The 18,680-nt window shown below is 39.9% G+C and overlaps 1 protein-coding gene across 1 annotated transcript in view; it reads left to right on the top strand.

The window, feature by feature from the left end:
- The first annotated feature begins 1,005 nt into the window (after positions 1-1,005).
- Positions 1,006-18,680, top strand: part of dnmt1 (DNA (cytosine-5-)-methyltransferase 1) — a 31,847-nt gene continuing 14,172 nt past the window's right edge. The window contains exons 1-14 of the mRNA XM_048618090.1: positions 1,006-1,018; positions 1,419-1,502; positions 3,573-3,685; positions 4,566-4,684; positions 5,437-5,529; positions 5,848-5,999; positions 6,444-6,631; positions 7,178-7,355; positions 8,159-8,256; positions 8,850-9,003; positions 10,291-10,406; positions 12,654-12,855; positions 13,933-14,072; positions 17,528-17,704. Coding sequence (XP_048474047.1) covers positions 3,588-3,685; positions 4,566-4,684; positions 5,437-5,529; positions 5,848-5,999; positions 6,444-6,631; positions 7,178-7,355; positions 8,159-8,256; positions 8,850-9,003; positions 10,291-10,406; positions 12,654-12,855; positions 13,933-14,072; positions 17,528-17,704 — 1,715 coding nt within the window. The 5' untranslated portion in view covers positions 1,006-1,018; positions 1,419-1,502; positions 3,573-3,587. The remainder of the gene's footprint in view (positions 1,019-1,418; positions 1,503-3,572; positions 3,686-4,565; positions 4,685-5,436; positions 5,530-5,847; positions 6,000-6,443; positions 6,632-7,177; positions 7,356-8,158; positions 8,257-8,849; positions 9,004-10,290; positions 10,407-12,653; positions 12,856-13,932; positions 14,073-17,527; positions 17,705-18,680) is intronic.

The following is an 18,680-nucleotide window of genomic DNA, read 5'->3' as shown; positions in this document are numbered from 1 at the left end:
TGAGTGGCATTTTGCATGTATGTAGATTGCTAATGTAAAAGGTATACAAATATTTCAGTTTGGATGTCTTTTTTTCTGGTTTAGAGGGAACTGGATGAAAAGAGAATTAAAGTGGAATCTGAGCAAAAGTAAGTTTTCAATTCTTATTTATTACTTCATAAATTTTTAGTTTATAAAATGCTTATTACAGCATTACTTTTCATGTTAACTATCGTCATAGCAGACACCTATAACTTTGCAACCGTTACTGAGGTAGAAATTGAAACACAGCAGGGACGAAAGACACAGATTTGGAAGTGACAGCTCGTTCAAGGACATGGAGTGCTAGCATCTGAGTGAGAAAAGGAAGTTGCATACTGAACAAATTTATTCAGAGTAGATATTCTTGAGCACAAGGTGAGATTAGGTGAGGAGATGCAAGTAAAGGAAGAAAGAGATGTGAGTTCAGGACTGCTTCAGTGAAGATTGATTTGTTAGGGAAGAGGGCTGGTGCAGCTTTCTCACCGTGATGTGAGGATAGAGGACAAGGGTTTGAAGAATTGAAAAACGGCGTGGAGGATCCTAGATTTGTGAGGGAGTTTGGCAGTGGAGACAGAGCCCTGTTAGTACTTGATACTATCCATCCAGATCTGATGATTGGCTAAACCAGTTGAGTATTTAATATGCTGAAGTCTTCACTAATAGGTTTTGTGGGAATTAATACAGAAGTGTGACCGTGATGGGAAAAACTAAAAGGATTTTGGTAGGCTCAGAGGTGTCGACAGTCTTCATCATTGGCAATCACTCATTAATGAGTATGATTATCCACCTAGGAAATTCCGTGTCACCGTTTATGGGTTCTGCGGGTTCTTATGTGGCTGATGAGCCCAAAACTAGAGCCACATCTCTGACCCTACATTTGGCCGACTCTGATGGTGGGAAATATTGCTTCATCAGCAAATTAACAGGAAATTTTCTTTATAGGCTATCCACTGGGAGTGAAGCTACTTCCAAACCCAAAGCTGCACAAACTCCTAAGGTAAGTAGGATTAAGGATTGACCTGTACACTAAGAGTATATATTCCTGCTAATAGTATGATGGCTTTTGGGGAAGGAGAGCTCAATTTACTAGTTCTGTAAAACAATGTTTCTACAGTTGAAATCTAACGCAAGCATGAACATTAGTTAACTATAATGTTCCCATTCATGAAATATGCACATTTTTCAGTTTGTTCATTTTTATGTGAGAATTCTGCAAATAGGAGTTTGAGGAGTTTTTTTAAAAAATGTTGTGCAAGTGTTACCTTTGTTTGTCCATATGTTACCAACATCATCTGCTCTTTGATATCAGTTTGAACACTTTCTCCTAGATGTTTCAGTGAGTAAATTGATCATTATCTGAAATCCAAAATGTAATTCCATACTTGTGTTTTTCTCAGACTCCACCTCCCAAATGCACAGACTGCAAGCAGTTCTTGGATGACGCAGATCTCAAGTACTTCCAGGGTGATCCTGATGATGCAGTGAGTGTGGTTTCTTTTGTTGGCTTTTCTCCTGAGGGATGTCAAAATTTTCTGGCCTTCTCCAGAGCATTTCCTCCTATGAGATTCCATAGTTAGGAGACTCGTCTATTCTGAAAAGCATTGCAACTTGCTCTTGTCTGCCATGCATGAACATTTTCAACAAGTCACTGTGTAGTAGAATGGGGCAGAACTCTAGTGTTTGTGTTTGAGGCATTGTGGTTCTTTTGATTTATCTGGAAAATGTTTTAAAGTGTCTGAAGATTTTGGTGTGTATTATACTGGTATATTTTTATCAGAGGAGGCAGGCTGATGCACAGAATCCAAGATTGCTGGGCATTGGGTAGGGGGTCCTTCATTGCTGGGTATTTCCTGGAAAAAGAATAAAGTAGCCACTTGCATCACCTGAGAATAGTAAGCTCTGAACCTCTCCCAGATACTGCAAATGTTGATGCTCAACTGATGTGGGAATGGGATGGGGATGAAGTGGTTTCCTTGTTCCATTGTTTCATCAATTGAAACTGTTTTTACTTAAAGCAAGTCCTGCTGAAATGTTTTGCCATTAACCTGAAAGGCTGTTAGTCATCTGTTTCATGTACACTAACCACACGGATATCTGAAAGTGGCACAAAACATAACCTTGTTCCATGTCATTATTTACGACTAGAGATCCTGGTGGCTGACAGTGACTAACCTCTTTATTCCATTCATTTCAGAAGCCCATGCTGCCAGCCAGTTAGATCATGGCTGATCTGTATGATGACTTACTGGGATAGAGTGCTGGAAATAAATGCCTGTTATTTCCAGAGTTGTTACAAAAGTTAAAGATTTTAAAATAAGTATGCATTGGTCCCCAATTTACCTGATTTTTAAGTTGATAGAAATCATGGACCAGGTTTCTATACTTAACAAGAATTTCTATTTATTACGATTAATTAAACTCAAGCTACAGCTAAACAGTTATAAACTGTCATCATAAAACACAGCTATTAAAATTCTAGTGCCCTTATAAACGCCCCCTTCCACATGCACAGACAGACATTGATGGGTTGTGAAGGGAATCATGGTCGGAGGGATAACTGGAAAAGCAGTTCAGTCATGTTTGTTCACAAAATCTGTCGAGTTGATTCTTGCTGATCAGAATGTTTTTCGCAGACTTCCTTTTCTGAATGCTTCGGGTTTGCAAGAGGCACAAGGTAGCTTCACTTATAAAACAGTCTCTGACTTAACAATTAAAAGTCACAGCTTACAGACACTGCTAAAGGAAAAATAAACTCGTTGTCGTCAGGTTTTGACCACAGAGCTACAATAAATGCTGGTCAGCCAGTGACACCCACGTCCTACAAGTGGATAAAAAAAGAACAGAGACGGCTCCTAAGTTGATGGAGATCTGATCACTTCTCTGTATACTTATTTCTAGTCCCAAGCTGTTCAGTTACCTGAGAACCAGTTACACAGTGCTTGGCAGGCAAAAGGCCTTTGTCATAGATAATTGGTCACTAGTCCATAGACTGATCAACTTCTTGTTGCTAACCAAAGGACTGTATCTGAATACAGAGCCCTTTGGTTCAAGCTTGCCTGCAACCTAAACTTCAATTACTGCTTGTATAAGCAGCTGTTTAAATGATGTTTGCCATGAGTGTTTGGTTACTTGCTTTTCAAAAATGTGCAGCAATCTTTGCTGGTTTTAAAACTGTTCTTTCTCATTTCAGTCCACAATTTTAAAAGCCTTTTTTTTTAAAAATGTCATGGTCTGTACATATGTATCTCCAATACATTGAAGATGTGGTCTTGCAGAGTCATTTTGCGCTTCAGTTTTTTCACAATGCTACTTGTTAATAACTTACTTTGTGTCCTGTTATGGGGGGAGGAAATCCGATGAGAAGACCAGGTACTTGGAAGGATACTTGTTTATATCAATCATGTGTTCATGATCATTCGCATTTCTAGGAACCAGTTATGTTTGGGGGAATGACTGGGAGATGATTAGCTCTTTCCTCTCCACTTGTGTATTGGTGATTATGATCCTGAAATGATGAAGGATTTAATGCCTTACTGTTATTACTTAAACAGCTGGAAGAGCCTGAGATGCTGACTAATGAGCGTTTGTCACTGTTTGAAGGAACAAATGATGAAGGGTTTGAGAGTTATGATGACCTGCCTCAACATAAAGTTACCTTCTTCAGGTCAGTATGGATGACTACATTGGTAATAATTCCTTTACTATTCTACATCCTCAAAACATAGAAGATGACTTGTTCCCAACAGGTGCAGGAACCTTGAGGGTGAATATCACTCAAATCAAGAGGGGTGGATATGAACTGCAATTAGTTTTAAAGGAACAAAGAACCTGGATATTTCAGTGGGTTCAGCTCTCAAAAGTCAATTAAGAGGATGCCAGTACAAGAACAGCTAGCGAAATGACAAAAAGAAATGTGCTTTGGCCACCTATCCTCTCCTGTATCCATCTTCTATCCGCCTCCCAGTCTCTCCCTATTTATTTCAGAACCCCCTTCCCCTCCCCCATTTCTGATGAAGGGTCTAGGCCTGAAACGTCAGCCTTTCTGCTCCTATGATGCAGCTTGGCCTGCTGTGTTCATCCAGCTCTGCACCTTGTTGTCTCGGATTCTCCAGCATCTGCAGTTCCTACTATCTCTGATTCAATTTTAACCCCACTGCGAAGCCTCTTCTAAGGATGCCTAGTCTGAAGAAGTTACCCTCCTCCCTCTGGACAAACCTCAGGGGATCTCTCTCCCACTGCAACTCCTCTCCACCTATCCTCTCCTCTATCCATCTTCTATCCGCCTCCCACTCTCTCCCTATTTATTTCAGAACCCCCTTCCCCTCCCCCTTTTCTGATGAAGGGTCTAGGCCCGAAACGTCAGCCTTTCTGCTCCTATGATGCTGCTTGGCCTGCTGTGTTCATCCAGCTCTGCACCTTGTTGTCTCTGTGCTTTGGTTTTGTTGTTTTAGTCAATATTTTTAGTGAACCTCTAAAAATCAATGTTGTGAAAATGTGTTTTGCTGCAGGTTTAGTTTTTGAACTTTATTCTATTGTCTTCACAGTATCTATGATCGAAAAGGCCACCTATGTCCTTTTGATACTGGTCTGATTGAAAAGAATGTGGAATTGTACTTCAGTGGTGTGGTGAAACCAATCTACGATGACAATCCCAGCCTCGATGGTGAGTGAATTCCCTCTTGTGAATAACTAATCAATGTTGACACTAAGATAGCATTGTATTTGGAAACCAACTGGCATTGAGTTCTTTCACTGCTTAATTAATACCGTGTGGTCTAAGGTACATAAGGAATTCTTGATTTTAACTCCTCCATGTTGTGAACTCATCCTAAAATAAAAATGTGTATTTTTGTATATTAGCTAGGAAGAAATGTAGAATGGTGCTTTCTCTGCATTGTAACATTGTTGGAAAACTGTTCTTACAGCAATATGGCAAACTTATTGGTGTCGACGGCCAATAGAGAAAACCTAAAAATCAGCATGTGAATGTTGCATGGTGTGCTTTATAATTCAGTTTAACTGCTTCCACCACTTGAAATGGCTGGTATTTCACTGCTTGCTCTGGACAAAATCTAATTTTTGGAAGATAGCATCTGTTCATCTGCAGTTAGATATTTATTGCAGTCCACGTGGGCACAGTGTAAATGTTTTACCAGGTCGCCTTTATTCTAAACTGAAATGCTTGCCATAGACTCAGTAGTGCTGTCCCCAAGCAGTACCTCCATGATGACCCAACTGAAAGTCATTCCACATAATCCATTTCCTGCAATATGTGACTTTACAGCAGCACGCTTTACTGGCCATCTGTGCACAGTGGAGCCCTTTCCTTTGCATAACATTTTAGTAATAGCAAGTGATAATATGTTGTGATAATGTATGATAAGATAATATCATGTTCTGTATTCTCTTAAACAGGTGGAGTCAGAGCAAAGAAACTAGGACCAATAAACGCTTGGTGGATAACTGGATTTGATGGCGGTGAAAAGGCTTTGATTGGGTTCACTACAGGTAAATAAACATTAGAATTATTAAAACTTCAGGTTTTTTTTCTAATCTAGTGTGTGTTTTTGAGCCTTGCGCAATGCTGTTTAGTACTGATGTTATGTGGAGCTCTATAGGAATCACGGTTTGCATTAAAATTCATATTAATTCTGCCAGTCAGGCTAACTTTGTTTTACCAATTTCGCCATACATCCCATTCACTGAAAGTGATACCTCAAAGAACATTAGTGGTCATCTAGAAGTAGGTTCTATGTAATTTAGTAATGATCCTCGGTTATTGGAAAGAGACTACGATGACAATCAAATGTATTTCTTTTCCCGTAGCATTTGCTGACTATATATTGATGGATCCCAGTGATGAATATGCAGCCATTTTTGCTGTGATGCAGGAGAAGATCCACATCAGTAAGATAGTCATCGAGTTTCTGCAGAATAATCCTGATTCTACCTATGAAGATCTGCTAAATAAAATAGAAGTAAGTGTTCTCCTTTTTAGTGGCTACAGGATACAAACTTCTGTAAACCCAAGCTTTCATTCGCTTCATCCCAAGGCACTGAAGCCATTTATATTGCCTGTACTGTCTCGAGGTAAAGGTGACTAAACGCAACACAGAAGTGATGTAACCTAGATTCTTCCTGTTTACTATGGCACCATTACATTTTCATGATCCTTTTTGCTGTGAAACCGAGAAGGTGGTAAGATTAACACAGTGTGGTCCTGATTTCTGAAGAAGGGTCCCGACCCGAAACGTCAGCTTTCGTGCTCCTCTGATGCTGCCTGGCCTGGTTTTCCTCTAGCTCCACACTGTGTTATCTCTGACTCCAGCATCAGCAGTTCTTAATATCTCTAGGTAGTAAGGCTTCCTTTTTTTTCAATTGTTCCATTAATTTGACTAACTATCAGCTATTTGTATTGGCAGACAACAGTGCCTCCCGCTGGCCTGAGTTTTTCTCGCTTTACTGAGGATTCCCTCCTGAGACATGCTCAGTTTGTAGTGGAACAAGTGGAGAGTTATGACGAGGCTGGAGATGCAGATGAGCAGCCAATTATCATTACTCCCTGTATGAGAGACCTGATTAAGCTGGCAGGTGTCACCCTTGGGAAAAGGTAAGTCCTTGGGAATAATGAGGCACTTGGCCTTTGTAAAGGGGGGAAAATGTGTATATTTCAAAGATGTTTTAGTGCTGGGGCTGAAGCTGAGCCAAAAGTAGGGGTGTGAAATGGGACACCCCATACACAGAATTGCAGTACTTCAAGCCCTCTTTTTTTGTTTTCCCTTGCACCACCTAAAAACACGCATACTCGCGTAAGCTGGAAACAACAAGACTTTTTAATTGATTACCTTAACTCACTGTTGGTTACGGCAGTTTTTGGGATAATTGATCTTGATGTTAAACTGGGAATGCATTAAATTCTTGCCATTGGCACAGCTGATGTCACAGCATAATACAGCAAAGGAAGCTGTTCGGACCATTGTGACTGTTGGCTCTGTAAAAGAGCAGCCTTGAGCCTTATGCTCTTGTTTTATTTGTTCTTTGTCGCTGTACTTGTAGCCACATAATAAGAGGTGTTACTGTTTTAAGAAGAATTCAGAGTTGCAAATTAACTTGCTTGAAAGATGTCTTTACTTTGGCTGTTGTGCTTGGTGACTAGACGTGCAGCAAGACGACAGGCTATACGTCACCCCACCAAGATCGATAAGGACAAAGGGCCCACCAAAGCAACCACCACTAAGCTGGTATATCAGATTTTCGATACATTCTTTTCTGAGGAAATCGATCAGAATGATAAAGAGAATGGCCCAAAGCGCAGGCGCTGTGGAGTATGTGAGGTAAGTGCTACATAGTCACTGTACTTAATCATCACTAGAGGATAGCAGTATTACTGCACAAAGTTTACTGCTCAATAATTGTGATGTGGAATGTCAGTAAATCTCTGTCTTGCATGTAGGTGTTCAGTGTACCAAGAGAAACTGGCATGGGCAGAATTTGTTGCAGGTTGATTAAGATTCCACTGCCTTGAGAAAACCAGGGTCCCCTTGCCAGGTCAGATTAGAATTTCTGTTGGCTTGTTGTCCAGTTTTATAACTTTGTGGCTGCTCGGTGGCAGATTGTAGTTAACGATTTGGTGAACCAAAGCTTACAGAATATTTTTCAGCGAAAGTGATGATGTCAGTGAGTTTTTTCAGACTATATATGGTTGTGTATATATTTATATCTTTCTATTCACACATTGCTGATGCCCAGACTTATTTAAACTGAATTTTTCCTGATATTTTGACCTTGTTTGTTTGAGATTATTTGTGCAGGCTAGGTGGTATAATCAGGTGTAACCGTTTGCTTGGTTTATATTTGGAGTTTAGGAAGTACTTGTGTGGAATTACCTCCCTTTAAATGAAACGAAATGGATGGTGCATATGTGGTCACCCATGCCAATGAGGATGAATTGCTTTCTCATATTCTATTGAGCTACTGTGTAATGCTAATCTGGAAATATTACAAGATGGTTCCTGTAACAGGATAATTTTAAGGCTGCAGCTGTTAAGTGAAGATAGAGGGAAATAGAAGAAGATAAAGATTTACAAGATGGCCTATCTTGCAACATGTTTGTTTGGTCACTTTTGTTTTGTAACAGGTTTGTCAACAGCCCGACTGTGGAAAATGCCGAGCTTGCAAAGACATGGTGAAGTTTGGAGGCAGTGGTCGCAATAAGCAGGCATGTTTGCAGAGAAGGTAAAATCAACCAACATGATGTATCATAAAATATCAAAACATTATAGTTTAATGACAAGAAACACTATTTTTTTAAAGAATATCAAATGCTAATTTGGCATTAAGGAAATGGATACTTTTTAACAGTGTTATATGTAATTGAATTAAGACTGAATTGGAAGAATCACTTCATTAAGTGTGCAGCTATTGTTCATAAAATGAAACTCCTGGTGATGTGAAATTCTGTGTCCTTCTATCTGACAAATATATTGTGGTTCCTGTACAGACCAGTGATCAGAAAAATGTGGTGCTGCAAGGCATGACCATGTCAAAAACTAATCCCACTTGCAACTAGAAAATGAAACAGATTCATTCTTCAGTATTTTCAATCATTTTGCTTTTGCCCTGTCTATGGTGGTGTTGGAAAGAATGCCAAGAGTGCAATGACGATACAGAAAAATAAATGAACTGGAGGTAAATGTATGAATTCAGAAAACTGTGGAAACTGTCCAACCAAAAAGAATAAATCTTCATTTTAAAGTGCTTGCTGTACTTGGCTTTTTAAAGAGCAAACATATTGCAGGTTGCTGAGGTTGTTCTGTCCTTTTCTGAAGGTGTCCAAATCTGGCAGTGAAGGAGGCTGATGATGATGAAAATGATGAAGATGATTCCGAGATAATTGACAAAGCTTCTCCCAAAAGAATGTTACAGGGCAGGAAAAAGAAGCAGTCTAAGAGCCGCATCTCCTGGATTGGAGAGGCTATCAAGGTAAACTCAATTTAGTTCACTGTATTCATGTAATAACAAACAGCTACTGATTTATAAACTACTAGAAATCCTAAACTCACTCTAGTCCTTTTAAACGAGGAACTTCTCTGCTTCATTGGGTAAAACAGCTTGAGACAAAAAAGATTGCCATCATAGATTATGATCTTGAAACATCCCTAACCTGCTTCAAATGTAATAAGTTTCTTAGAAGTTCAGTTGTTTTTTGCACAAAATGACAACAAACAATCCCACAATCAACAACAAGGTGAACAAGTGTGGGTTTTTTGGTGATATTGGTTAAGAGAAGAATATTGACCAGAGTGCTGACATAATTCTCTGCTTTTCATAAAGTGGGTTGCATCTGAGCTACCAAGCGATAGATGGAACCTTGATTTAATGGATCATATAAAGGATGGAACTTTGGACAATGCAGCAGATCTTTGTCCTGCTGTTGACATCTCAGTCCAGGTGAAGTATTGAGGATGGAGCTTGAATCTGCTGTTGTCCTTTGTTTTCTGGCATCTGGATTTGAGTTGGATTTGAGTTCAACCTGGAGTGAAGTCTGGCATATAATTATTCATATTTAATTCAGCTATATCTCATAGAATCCCTACAGTGTGGAAACAGGCCCTTCGGCCCAACAAGTCCACACCGAACCTCAGAGCGTCCCACGCCGACCCATCCCCCTATAACCCACCTAATCTACACCTCCCTGAACACTACAGGCAATTTAGCATGGCCAATCCACCTAACCTGCACATCTTTGGACATCTTTCGGTAACCTTACTTGGCTAAAGGATAACTGATGTGAGAAAATAACAGAAAGTTTACAAACCCAATGTGGACTTTTAGAATGCCAAAAAATTCAGTAATCATATTTTAAAAGGAAATGTTGCTGTTTAAACTGAGTTACCTTTATGAATCCCTCCTTCACCGTCACTATTGAACACACACTTTTGGCATGGAGTAATAACATTTAGCCCTGCTTACTGCTTTGCAGCCAACATCCCTTCCTGCATGCACTGTTAAACACATCTTTACTTAGGCTGCTTTGTTCAATATGGTGAATGTCATTTTTTTGCCTCCTCAAACCCTATCGTGTACTTCTGTGGACATAATATACAATAGTTGAGTCTTTGTAAGGGTGTGGGAGCAAAATTATAACACTGCTCCTTCAGTGTTTAACCACGTGATCCATTGTGATCTAGAATTTTATTAGAATCTCCTGAAGACACACACAGATTGGATTGTCCATAATCCTCAGTGTATAATACTTCTTTGTTTCAGGCTGATGGCAAGAAAACTTATTACCAGAAGGTGTCTGTTGACGATGAAGTTCTGGAGATCAGCGACTGTGTGGCTGTTAGCCCCGATGACCCAAGCAAACCCCTTTACTTGGCAAGGTTAGCATTTTCTAAACTATATGTTCTGGTACTAAACTTACTAAAGAAAATTTGAGGTCATCAGATTTCTTGGAGTGGTGGTTTCTGCAAGATCAATGTCGGCTGCCTTTGAGTTTGGCTGACGAGGGAAGTCAGGGACAGCTTAAAAGTAAAAGAGAAAGCATATAAAGCAGTGAAGGGAATTGGGAAGCCTACAAAGACCAACAGAGGACAACTTTAAAAAAAAACGATGGAGAAGATTAAATATAAGGGTAAGCTAGCCAGTAGCATAAAAGAAGATTGCAAGAGTTTCTTTAGATTTATAAAGGATAAAAGACAGGCAAAAGTGTACACTAAGTCGCTGGAAAATGACGCTGAAGAAGTAGTAATGGGGAGCAAAGAAATGGCAGAGGAACTGAACAAGTACTTTGCATCAATCTTCACGGTGGCAGACATGGGTAACATCCCAAAAATTCAAGTGAGTCAGAGGGGCGAGTACAGTGACTATCACCAAGGAGAAGTGCTAGAAAAAACTGAAAGGCCTGAAGATGGATAAATCACCTGGACTAGATTGGCTGTTTGGCAGAAAGTAGAGAGTGGGGATAAATGGGTCCTTCTCTCGGGATGGCAGGCAGTGACTAGTAGGGTTCTGCAAGGGTTCGTGTTGGGACCACAACTTTTCACTTTATACATTAATAATCTAGATGAAGGAACTGAGGGCATTCTGGCTAAGTTTGCAGATGATACAGAAATAGGTGGAGGGACAGGTAGTATTGAGGATGTGGAGAAGCTGCAGAAGGATTTAAACAGCTTAGGAGAGTGGACAAAGAAGTGACCGGTGGAATACAACATGGGAAAATGTGAGGTCATGCACTTTGGTAGGAAGAATACAGGCACAGACTATTTTCTAAATGGAGAAAAAATTCAGAAATCTGAAGTGCAAAGGGACTTCAAAGTCCTAGTCCGGGATTCTCTTATGGTTAACTTGCACGTTGAGTTTGTAGTTAGGAAGGCAAGTACAATGTTGATATTTATTTTGAGAGGACAAAAATATAAAAGCAGGGATGTACTTCTGAGACTTTGTAAGGCTCTGGTCAAACCACGTTTAGAATATTGTGAGCAATTTTGGGCCCCATATCTCAGGAAGGATGTACTGGCCCTGGGCCAGGTCTAGAGGAGGTTCACAAGAATGATCCCAGGAATGAAAAGCTTAACATATAATGAACATTTGAGGACTCTGGGTCTATATTTAGAAGGATGAGTTGGTTGGGGGGGGATTAATTAAAACTTACAGAATATTGAAAGGCCTGGATAGAATGATGTTGGGAGGATCTTTCCATTAGCAGGAGAGACTAGGACCGGAGGACACAGCCTTAGACTAAAGTGAAGACCCTTTAGAACCAAGATGAGGAGATTTCTTCAGCCAGAGAGTGGTGAATCTATAGAATTCATTGCCAAAGAAGGCTGTGGAGGCCTGTTCATTCTGTATATTTAAGACAGAGATAGCTAGGTTCTTGACTGTCAAGGGGATCAAAGGTTACAGGGAGAAGGCAGGAGAATGGGGTTGAGAAACTTATCAGCCATTATTGAATGGGGAACAGACTTGATGAGCCGAATGGCCTTATTTCTGCTGCTTTTGTTTTATGGTCTGTGGTCTTATGATCTTGAGTAATTAGTATATGGCAGAAAGAGCTGCCTTTGTCAGTTACAGACATGAGATCCACGAAATGAGGCAGATCCCTCACAAAAAAAGTTCATATAATAATTTCTAAACTATTAAAACCCCTAAGCAAGGCTATCCAAAACAAGAGGTCAGAACCCATAGTGGATTATGAGCTCTCTGGCAGCAGTGGAGTTTTGACTAAATTCTACCAATTCTGCTTCCTCTCATCCTGCTAATGTTAATTATCATTAGGATTGTACAGGTTGGGATTCATGATATCATTTGTTCTTTCTTTATTACTCAATAATTCTGTTCCTTTTAAACAGTTGCAATCGGGATATACTTTGGAACTGATTAAATAGGGTTTTATTTGCATTTGTCATGATTTCAGAGTATCACCTGCTCTACAACATCTATGTTAAATTACAACATATAATTATTGTATTGGCTAACACAGCAGGTTTTGTTCAGGATTCTGTGTGAGATGGAATTTGCCTCCTGTTAAATAGAGAGATCCTCAAAACAAAAGTTTTGTAGTGCTGGCCAATGAGTTATGAAACATTATTTTTGTGATCAGTGGAATACATTTACACTTGTTTCTGCAGAATCACATCCATGTGGGAAGACAACAATGGAAAGATGTTCCATGCAAATTGGTTTTGCCGTGGCACTGACACCGTGTTGGGTGAGACTTCTGACCCCCTTGAGCTCTTTCTGGTGGATGAGTGTGAAGACATGCAGCTGTCCTATGTAGACAGTAAAGTTAAGGTCCTCTACAAGGCTGCTTCAGAGAATTGGGCACTAGAGGTGAGGAGATGTTTTATCTGAAAACTCTTCATTAGCTTTCAGTTCCTTTTTGTATATTGAAAATGCTTACAATTTTAGTTCTTCCGAAATCTCAAATTGTTGGTGATGTAGCAGTGTGTAAAGGAAATGCTCTATGGTATGTCCGAAGGTTTGGATTTCCAAACTTGCCACTTAATTCCCATTGGAACTCAAGTCCAAGCATTATTTGGTTTGCTTCCTGCTTTTGGCCCATAGCATAGGCAAGCTTGAAGAATGTGCAGGATTTAACTATAGTCTCATTCCTTTTTGCCGTGCTGTAAGTCAGCAATAAATATGCTTCCTCATGTTCCATTAAGGCTGGATAGTCCTAATCCTGGCCTTTGCTGCCCCATCCCCATCCCCACCACCAAAAACAAAAACAAAAACAAAATCAAAATACAGCAGATGCTAGAAATCTAGAATGAAAACAGAAAATGCTGAAAATATTCATGTCTAAAAGCATCTGTGGAGAAAGAAAAACAGGTAACATTTCAGGTCTGAGACTTTTCATCAGAATAACATCAAAGTTCCTGTGAAACGTAAAGGAAAGCAGATTTTTTTTGACATACCAACTAACGGTTGTAGGCAGATGATCCGCACTGGTTGTACTGAATGACACAGCAGGCTTGGGTTATATATTCTACTCCTATTCCAATGTCTTGTGTTCCAGTACTGTATCTATGTTATTTGCTTGAGCATAAAACAGTGACTGACATGCTAGATTAGACTCTGGGGCAGCAGCCTCATTTATACTGGGATATTGATGAAGAATGGGAATATTTGACCACCTCATCCTTACCAATATCTACTCTTAAGTCATCTATTAATTTGAGATAACCTGAGTAATAAAAGAAAAGAATTAAAATGATTTTACATTTTTTTAAACGAAACCAGACTTGCTTTGACAGACAAATTGGACAGATTACCACTGACTATTTGGAATGTGCATCACTATTCTAAACTGTACCATCTATAATGTGACTTTTTATTTTTGTAAAAATACTTCAGATTAATTTCATATGGAATATGTTGTGGATATTATGCCTTTCTGCATCTTAGGGTGGAATGGATGAAGGTTTCGAGCTGAAGATGGTTGAAGATGATGGGAAGACCTACTTCTACCAAATGTGGTATGACCCAGAGTATTCTCGATTCCAGACTCCTTCAAAATGTGAGCCAACTGAGGAGAATAAACATAAGTGAGTAAAGGCCAGTGATATTCATTTTGGGGATGTAGAGAGAGTTTTCCCTGTAGTTGCTTTTGCAAGTTAGGTAAGTACTTGTGGTTTGGAAGGCAGGATGTTAGAATTTGTTTGTAAAATGATAGGGGGTGCGTGGTCCCTTTCAAAGATGATGTGCTTTTTCTAGGCTTGGAGATTTTAAAAAAATGTCTGCAAGCAGCAGCAGGCACATAGTTCCTGAAATTGAAACATTTGTATCAAAAGACTGTATGGTTAGCAACCCAGGCAGTAATCTTATTTTGTTATTAAGGCAACCAGTTTGACTATCAGCTAATTAATTTAAACTAGACACTTAGAGACTAAAAACCAAAACACATTAAAGCAAGAACAAGACCCCAGTGACACCATCTCAACAGACAACATGCTGAAGCTACTGGATCTATGCCTCACCACCCACTTCACCTTTAACAGCCAAATATACAAACAGATCAATGGGACGTCCATGGGATCACCTATCTCCAACTAATAGCCGAAGCAGTGATGCAGAGACTTGAAAGTATGACCCTTCCAACCAAAACTATGGATACACTATGTGGATGACACCTTCATTATTAAATGTACCAAACTAGAGGAGACATACAATCTAATAAACAACACCCTCACCGGAATCAGATTCACCAGAGAAGAGGAGAAAAACAAACAGCTCCCATTCTTAGATGTCATGGTAGAGCGCAGGCCAAATGGGGAATTCCTAACAAAAGTACACAGGAAAGCCACACACACTGACCCAAGTACTGAATTTCGACAGCAACCACCCTAACACACAAACGTAGTTGCGTGAGAACATTATTTAAACGGGACACAACACACTGCAGCAGCACAGAGCTACGCCAAGAAGAAGAAGAATACGTCTTCCAGGTATTCAAAGACAATGGATACCTGAAAAACTGGATCAGAAGATGCTTATTACACCAATGACATCAGGAAGACACTACACGCCCCGACACACTCATCACGCTACCTTACATCAGGAACACATCTGAACTGACCACAAGACTCCTACGACCACTGGGCATCAGGGTAGCACACCAACCCACATCAACCCTACAACAACTGCTCACCCAAGCCAAAGACCCACTACCCACTATGGACAGGACCAATGTCATATACAAGATTCCTTGCAGAGACTGTGACAAACACTACATCAGACAAACAGGAATGAAATTAACAACAAGGGTACATGAACATCAATTGACTACAAAAAGACATGACCAGTACTCACTCATCTCTATCCACATGGATAAGGAGAACCACCAATTCGACTGGGACAACACGAAGATCCTGGAACAAACAAAGCAGAGACAAGCATGGGAATTCCTAGAAGCCTGGTACTCCATGAAGAAAGCCATCAACAAACACATAGAGATCGACCCCATATACACTTCACTGCAAAGGAAAACTGAAAGTGAGGTAATCCAGCTCAATGGACACCAGAGTTTAAAAACCAGACGGGAAAACACACCGGTGCTTCATCGGAGGCTGCAGTGATGATGTTAACCAGCAGGGTAATGAAACATCTGCAGAACAACAAACCAGCTCGGTGAGCCAACCAACCGCAATAAAAACAATTAAATTTATATCTGATGATTTTGACAACCTAGGATCAATCCTATTGTAAAAAATTGATTGGTCATCACGGTGTTTAAAAAGAAAGGATATTTGGAAAGAGTGTGAGAGTAACTACCATCTGTTACAGTTAACGAGCAGCAGCCCCAAAGAGAAAATCACTGGCTGTCTCAGAATTCTCTAAATTCTGAGAAAACCATCATCTGACTAAAGGTACAATGGCGCTCTTAGCTAATATTTGTAACACAAGAATTCGACGGAGAAAAGCGTTCCTGACTGAAGAACAGCAGCGAAGGCACCAAATATTCCGGATGACGTATGCTGGCTGCAGTTTCAAGAGACTAAGTCTTAAGTTTTTTTTATTAATTTGGTTTGTATAAATGGGATATGTATTGGAACAGCTTACCATTAGAATTTTGTTTTATTTGGGAATAGTTAGTAGTTAAGTAGTAGTTTTGTTAACTTGCTCACTATTAGAGTTAGATAAATAAATTGTTACTTGTTGATAATAGTGACTGTCAGGAGTTCATTTCATTTAACCTCCCCTTTATAATAGATTGGGAGGGGAGAGGCAGGTTATAGCACTCTTCACACTTTCTTTAATTGATTCTGAGGCGAGGCGAGCTTCCCTGGGTGTTTCAGTTTTAGTTATCACGGGGCGTCAACCTCCACTTCATAACATTGTTGAGGTCCAATACATAATTTGTGGTTAGTCAGTTTTTAAAAACCTTGTACTTTTGAAATGATGGGTTTGAAGATAGAGTAATAATTACATGTGTGCGAAAAAGTGATGCTCCTTTTTTTTAATAACCAAAGGACTGAGGTTGGAATTGGACGTATGACTTAAAATTTATGCTATCAAGGAATGTAGGTAGTGCTGGAAAGCAATGGTGCCAATCCTAATTGCCCTTGAACTGACTGGCTTGCTGGGTCATTTCAGAAGCAGGTAAGATTCAGCCATACTGCCATGGATCAGGAGTCACATGTCAGCCAGATAGATGGAGGTTGGCAGTTTTTCATTCCTAAAGTAAACTAAATGAGTTTTCGTGACAATCGGAGATAATTTCATGATCACCATTACTGAGACTAGCTTTCAATCCCAGGTTTATTAAATAAATTTAATTTCCACCAGCTGCCGTAGTGGAATTTGAACCCATGTCCACAGAATACTTTGTGCCTCTTGATTATTCAGTGATAACAGAGCTACGTCACCATTTCCACTTGAAAACAAGAGTTAGTTTGGTAAATTGGACTACGTGGATCCATCAATGGATGTACATAAACCAATGATGTAATAGAATATAGAACAAAGAATCCTGATAATTTCCATTGCCATCCAAATTTTCTTATGTATCTTACTTGGTTCACTTTTAGCAAAGCATGAAGGGCTGATACAGTTAAAATCTCAACTAACCTGGCCTTCCTAAGACTGTAGGGTTGGTCAGAAGTCTTCCCCTCTTTTTGTTTGTTAGTTGGACATCTTCGGGATTCCTTTTGCCATTCAAATCAGCAAGTGGATATTTTAGAACTGAAAGTAACCTTTGGGTAATGAAGAAGCTGGTATTATTATCCATTATCTGTAATTATACAACAGCCGTATTGGCACTGTTGAACTCACATGTGAAGGCTTAATTTTTAAAAATTGCAAAATGTTAAAGCAATAGCAATCTTTGCCTTGTATATTCCACAATTTTAAATCTAATTTGGAGGACCTGTCTGTAAAAAAACCTTTACTTCACTGGTTCAATTTGAAAATGTTCTGCAACATTGAAACGTTGATCTGAATGTTGTCACTTTTTACAAGTATTAGTCTTAACTGCGAGTTCTTTGGGCTGCTGGTTTTCTAGATTCTGTGACAGCTGTGCTCGTTTGGCTGACATCAGACAGAAAGAGATGCCACGAGTTCTAGAAGCGATGGACGTGAAAGATGACTCAAAGGTTTTCTACTCGTTGGCTTCTAAGAATGGAACACAGTATAGAGTTGGAGATGGTGTTTACCTGCTACAAGATGCATTTTCTTTCAGGTAGTACTTTGCTGACCAGTACCAGTTCTCAACTGGTCGTATGTTTGTGAAAGTACTGTCTATTAGCACTGGAAGAGCTTATTTCATGACCCAAATGGTGTGGACATTACTGTTGTCTTAGTGCAGGAGCAGTTGACTTCAAAGTTTGAGCTCAGCATTTTCAAACACCTTTCTTTTTAAATTAGATCCCAGGATTTCGGTATTGTTGGCTAGGACAGCACTTGTTGCTGTCCCTAATAGCCCTTGAGACTGTGGTGCTAAGTCATTTTTGAATCTTCGCAGTCTGTTGGGAGGGGGGGTACAGTTCTGCTAGGGAATGAGACCTGCTAAATACAACATGGAGGGATATTTTTTAAAGTAGCTATTGGCAACTCATTCTGATGCAATCTTTGTTTCTTTACCCTATCCATTATAACCATCTTTGGCAGTTGCATATTTGGATTTCTTTATTCATGCATGCGATGTGGGCATCACTGGCTGGGCCAGCATTTATTGCCCATCCCCAGTTGCCCTTGAGAAGATGATGGTGAGCTGCCGCCTTGAACCACTGCAGTCTGTTTGCTATTGGTATTGGGGAGGAAGTTCCAGGACTGTGACCCTGTTTGAGAGGGATTTGAAAGAGGAGTCTAAGTTCTATTTTCATCAGCACAAATCGATCTTTATTTGGAGCTCCTTAATACATAGCATGGGAGAGGTTTCTAGGACAGTCTACCTTTCCCACTAAAATACAGGATATTTATACATACTGTGCTACAATGGTTTCATGCAGCATTGACATCAGCACTTGCCGCATCCCCTCTGGCCTACACATCCAGTCCTATGAATACACGATCAACGATGGACAACTTCATGTCCAACCTTAGGTCCTCCCATCATCTCGTGATGTTTGCCAGCCCCTCCTATCACCTGAGATAACAAGGTGTAGAGCTGGATGAACACAGCAGGTCAAGCAGCATCATAGGAGCAGGAAGGCTGA

This window comes from Rhincodon typus, chromosome 38 (genome assembly GCF_021869965.1).
Source record: "Rhincodon typus isolate 14 chromosome 38, sRhiTyp1.1, whole genome shotgun sequence".
Taxonomy (NCBI): Eukaryota; Metazoa; Chordata; class Chondrichthyes; order Orectolobiformes; family Rhincodontidae; genus Rhincodon; species Rhincodon typus.
This window is presented reverse-complemented; position numbering and strand designations above follow the sequence as displayed.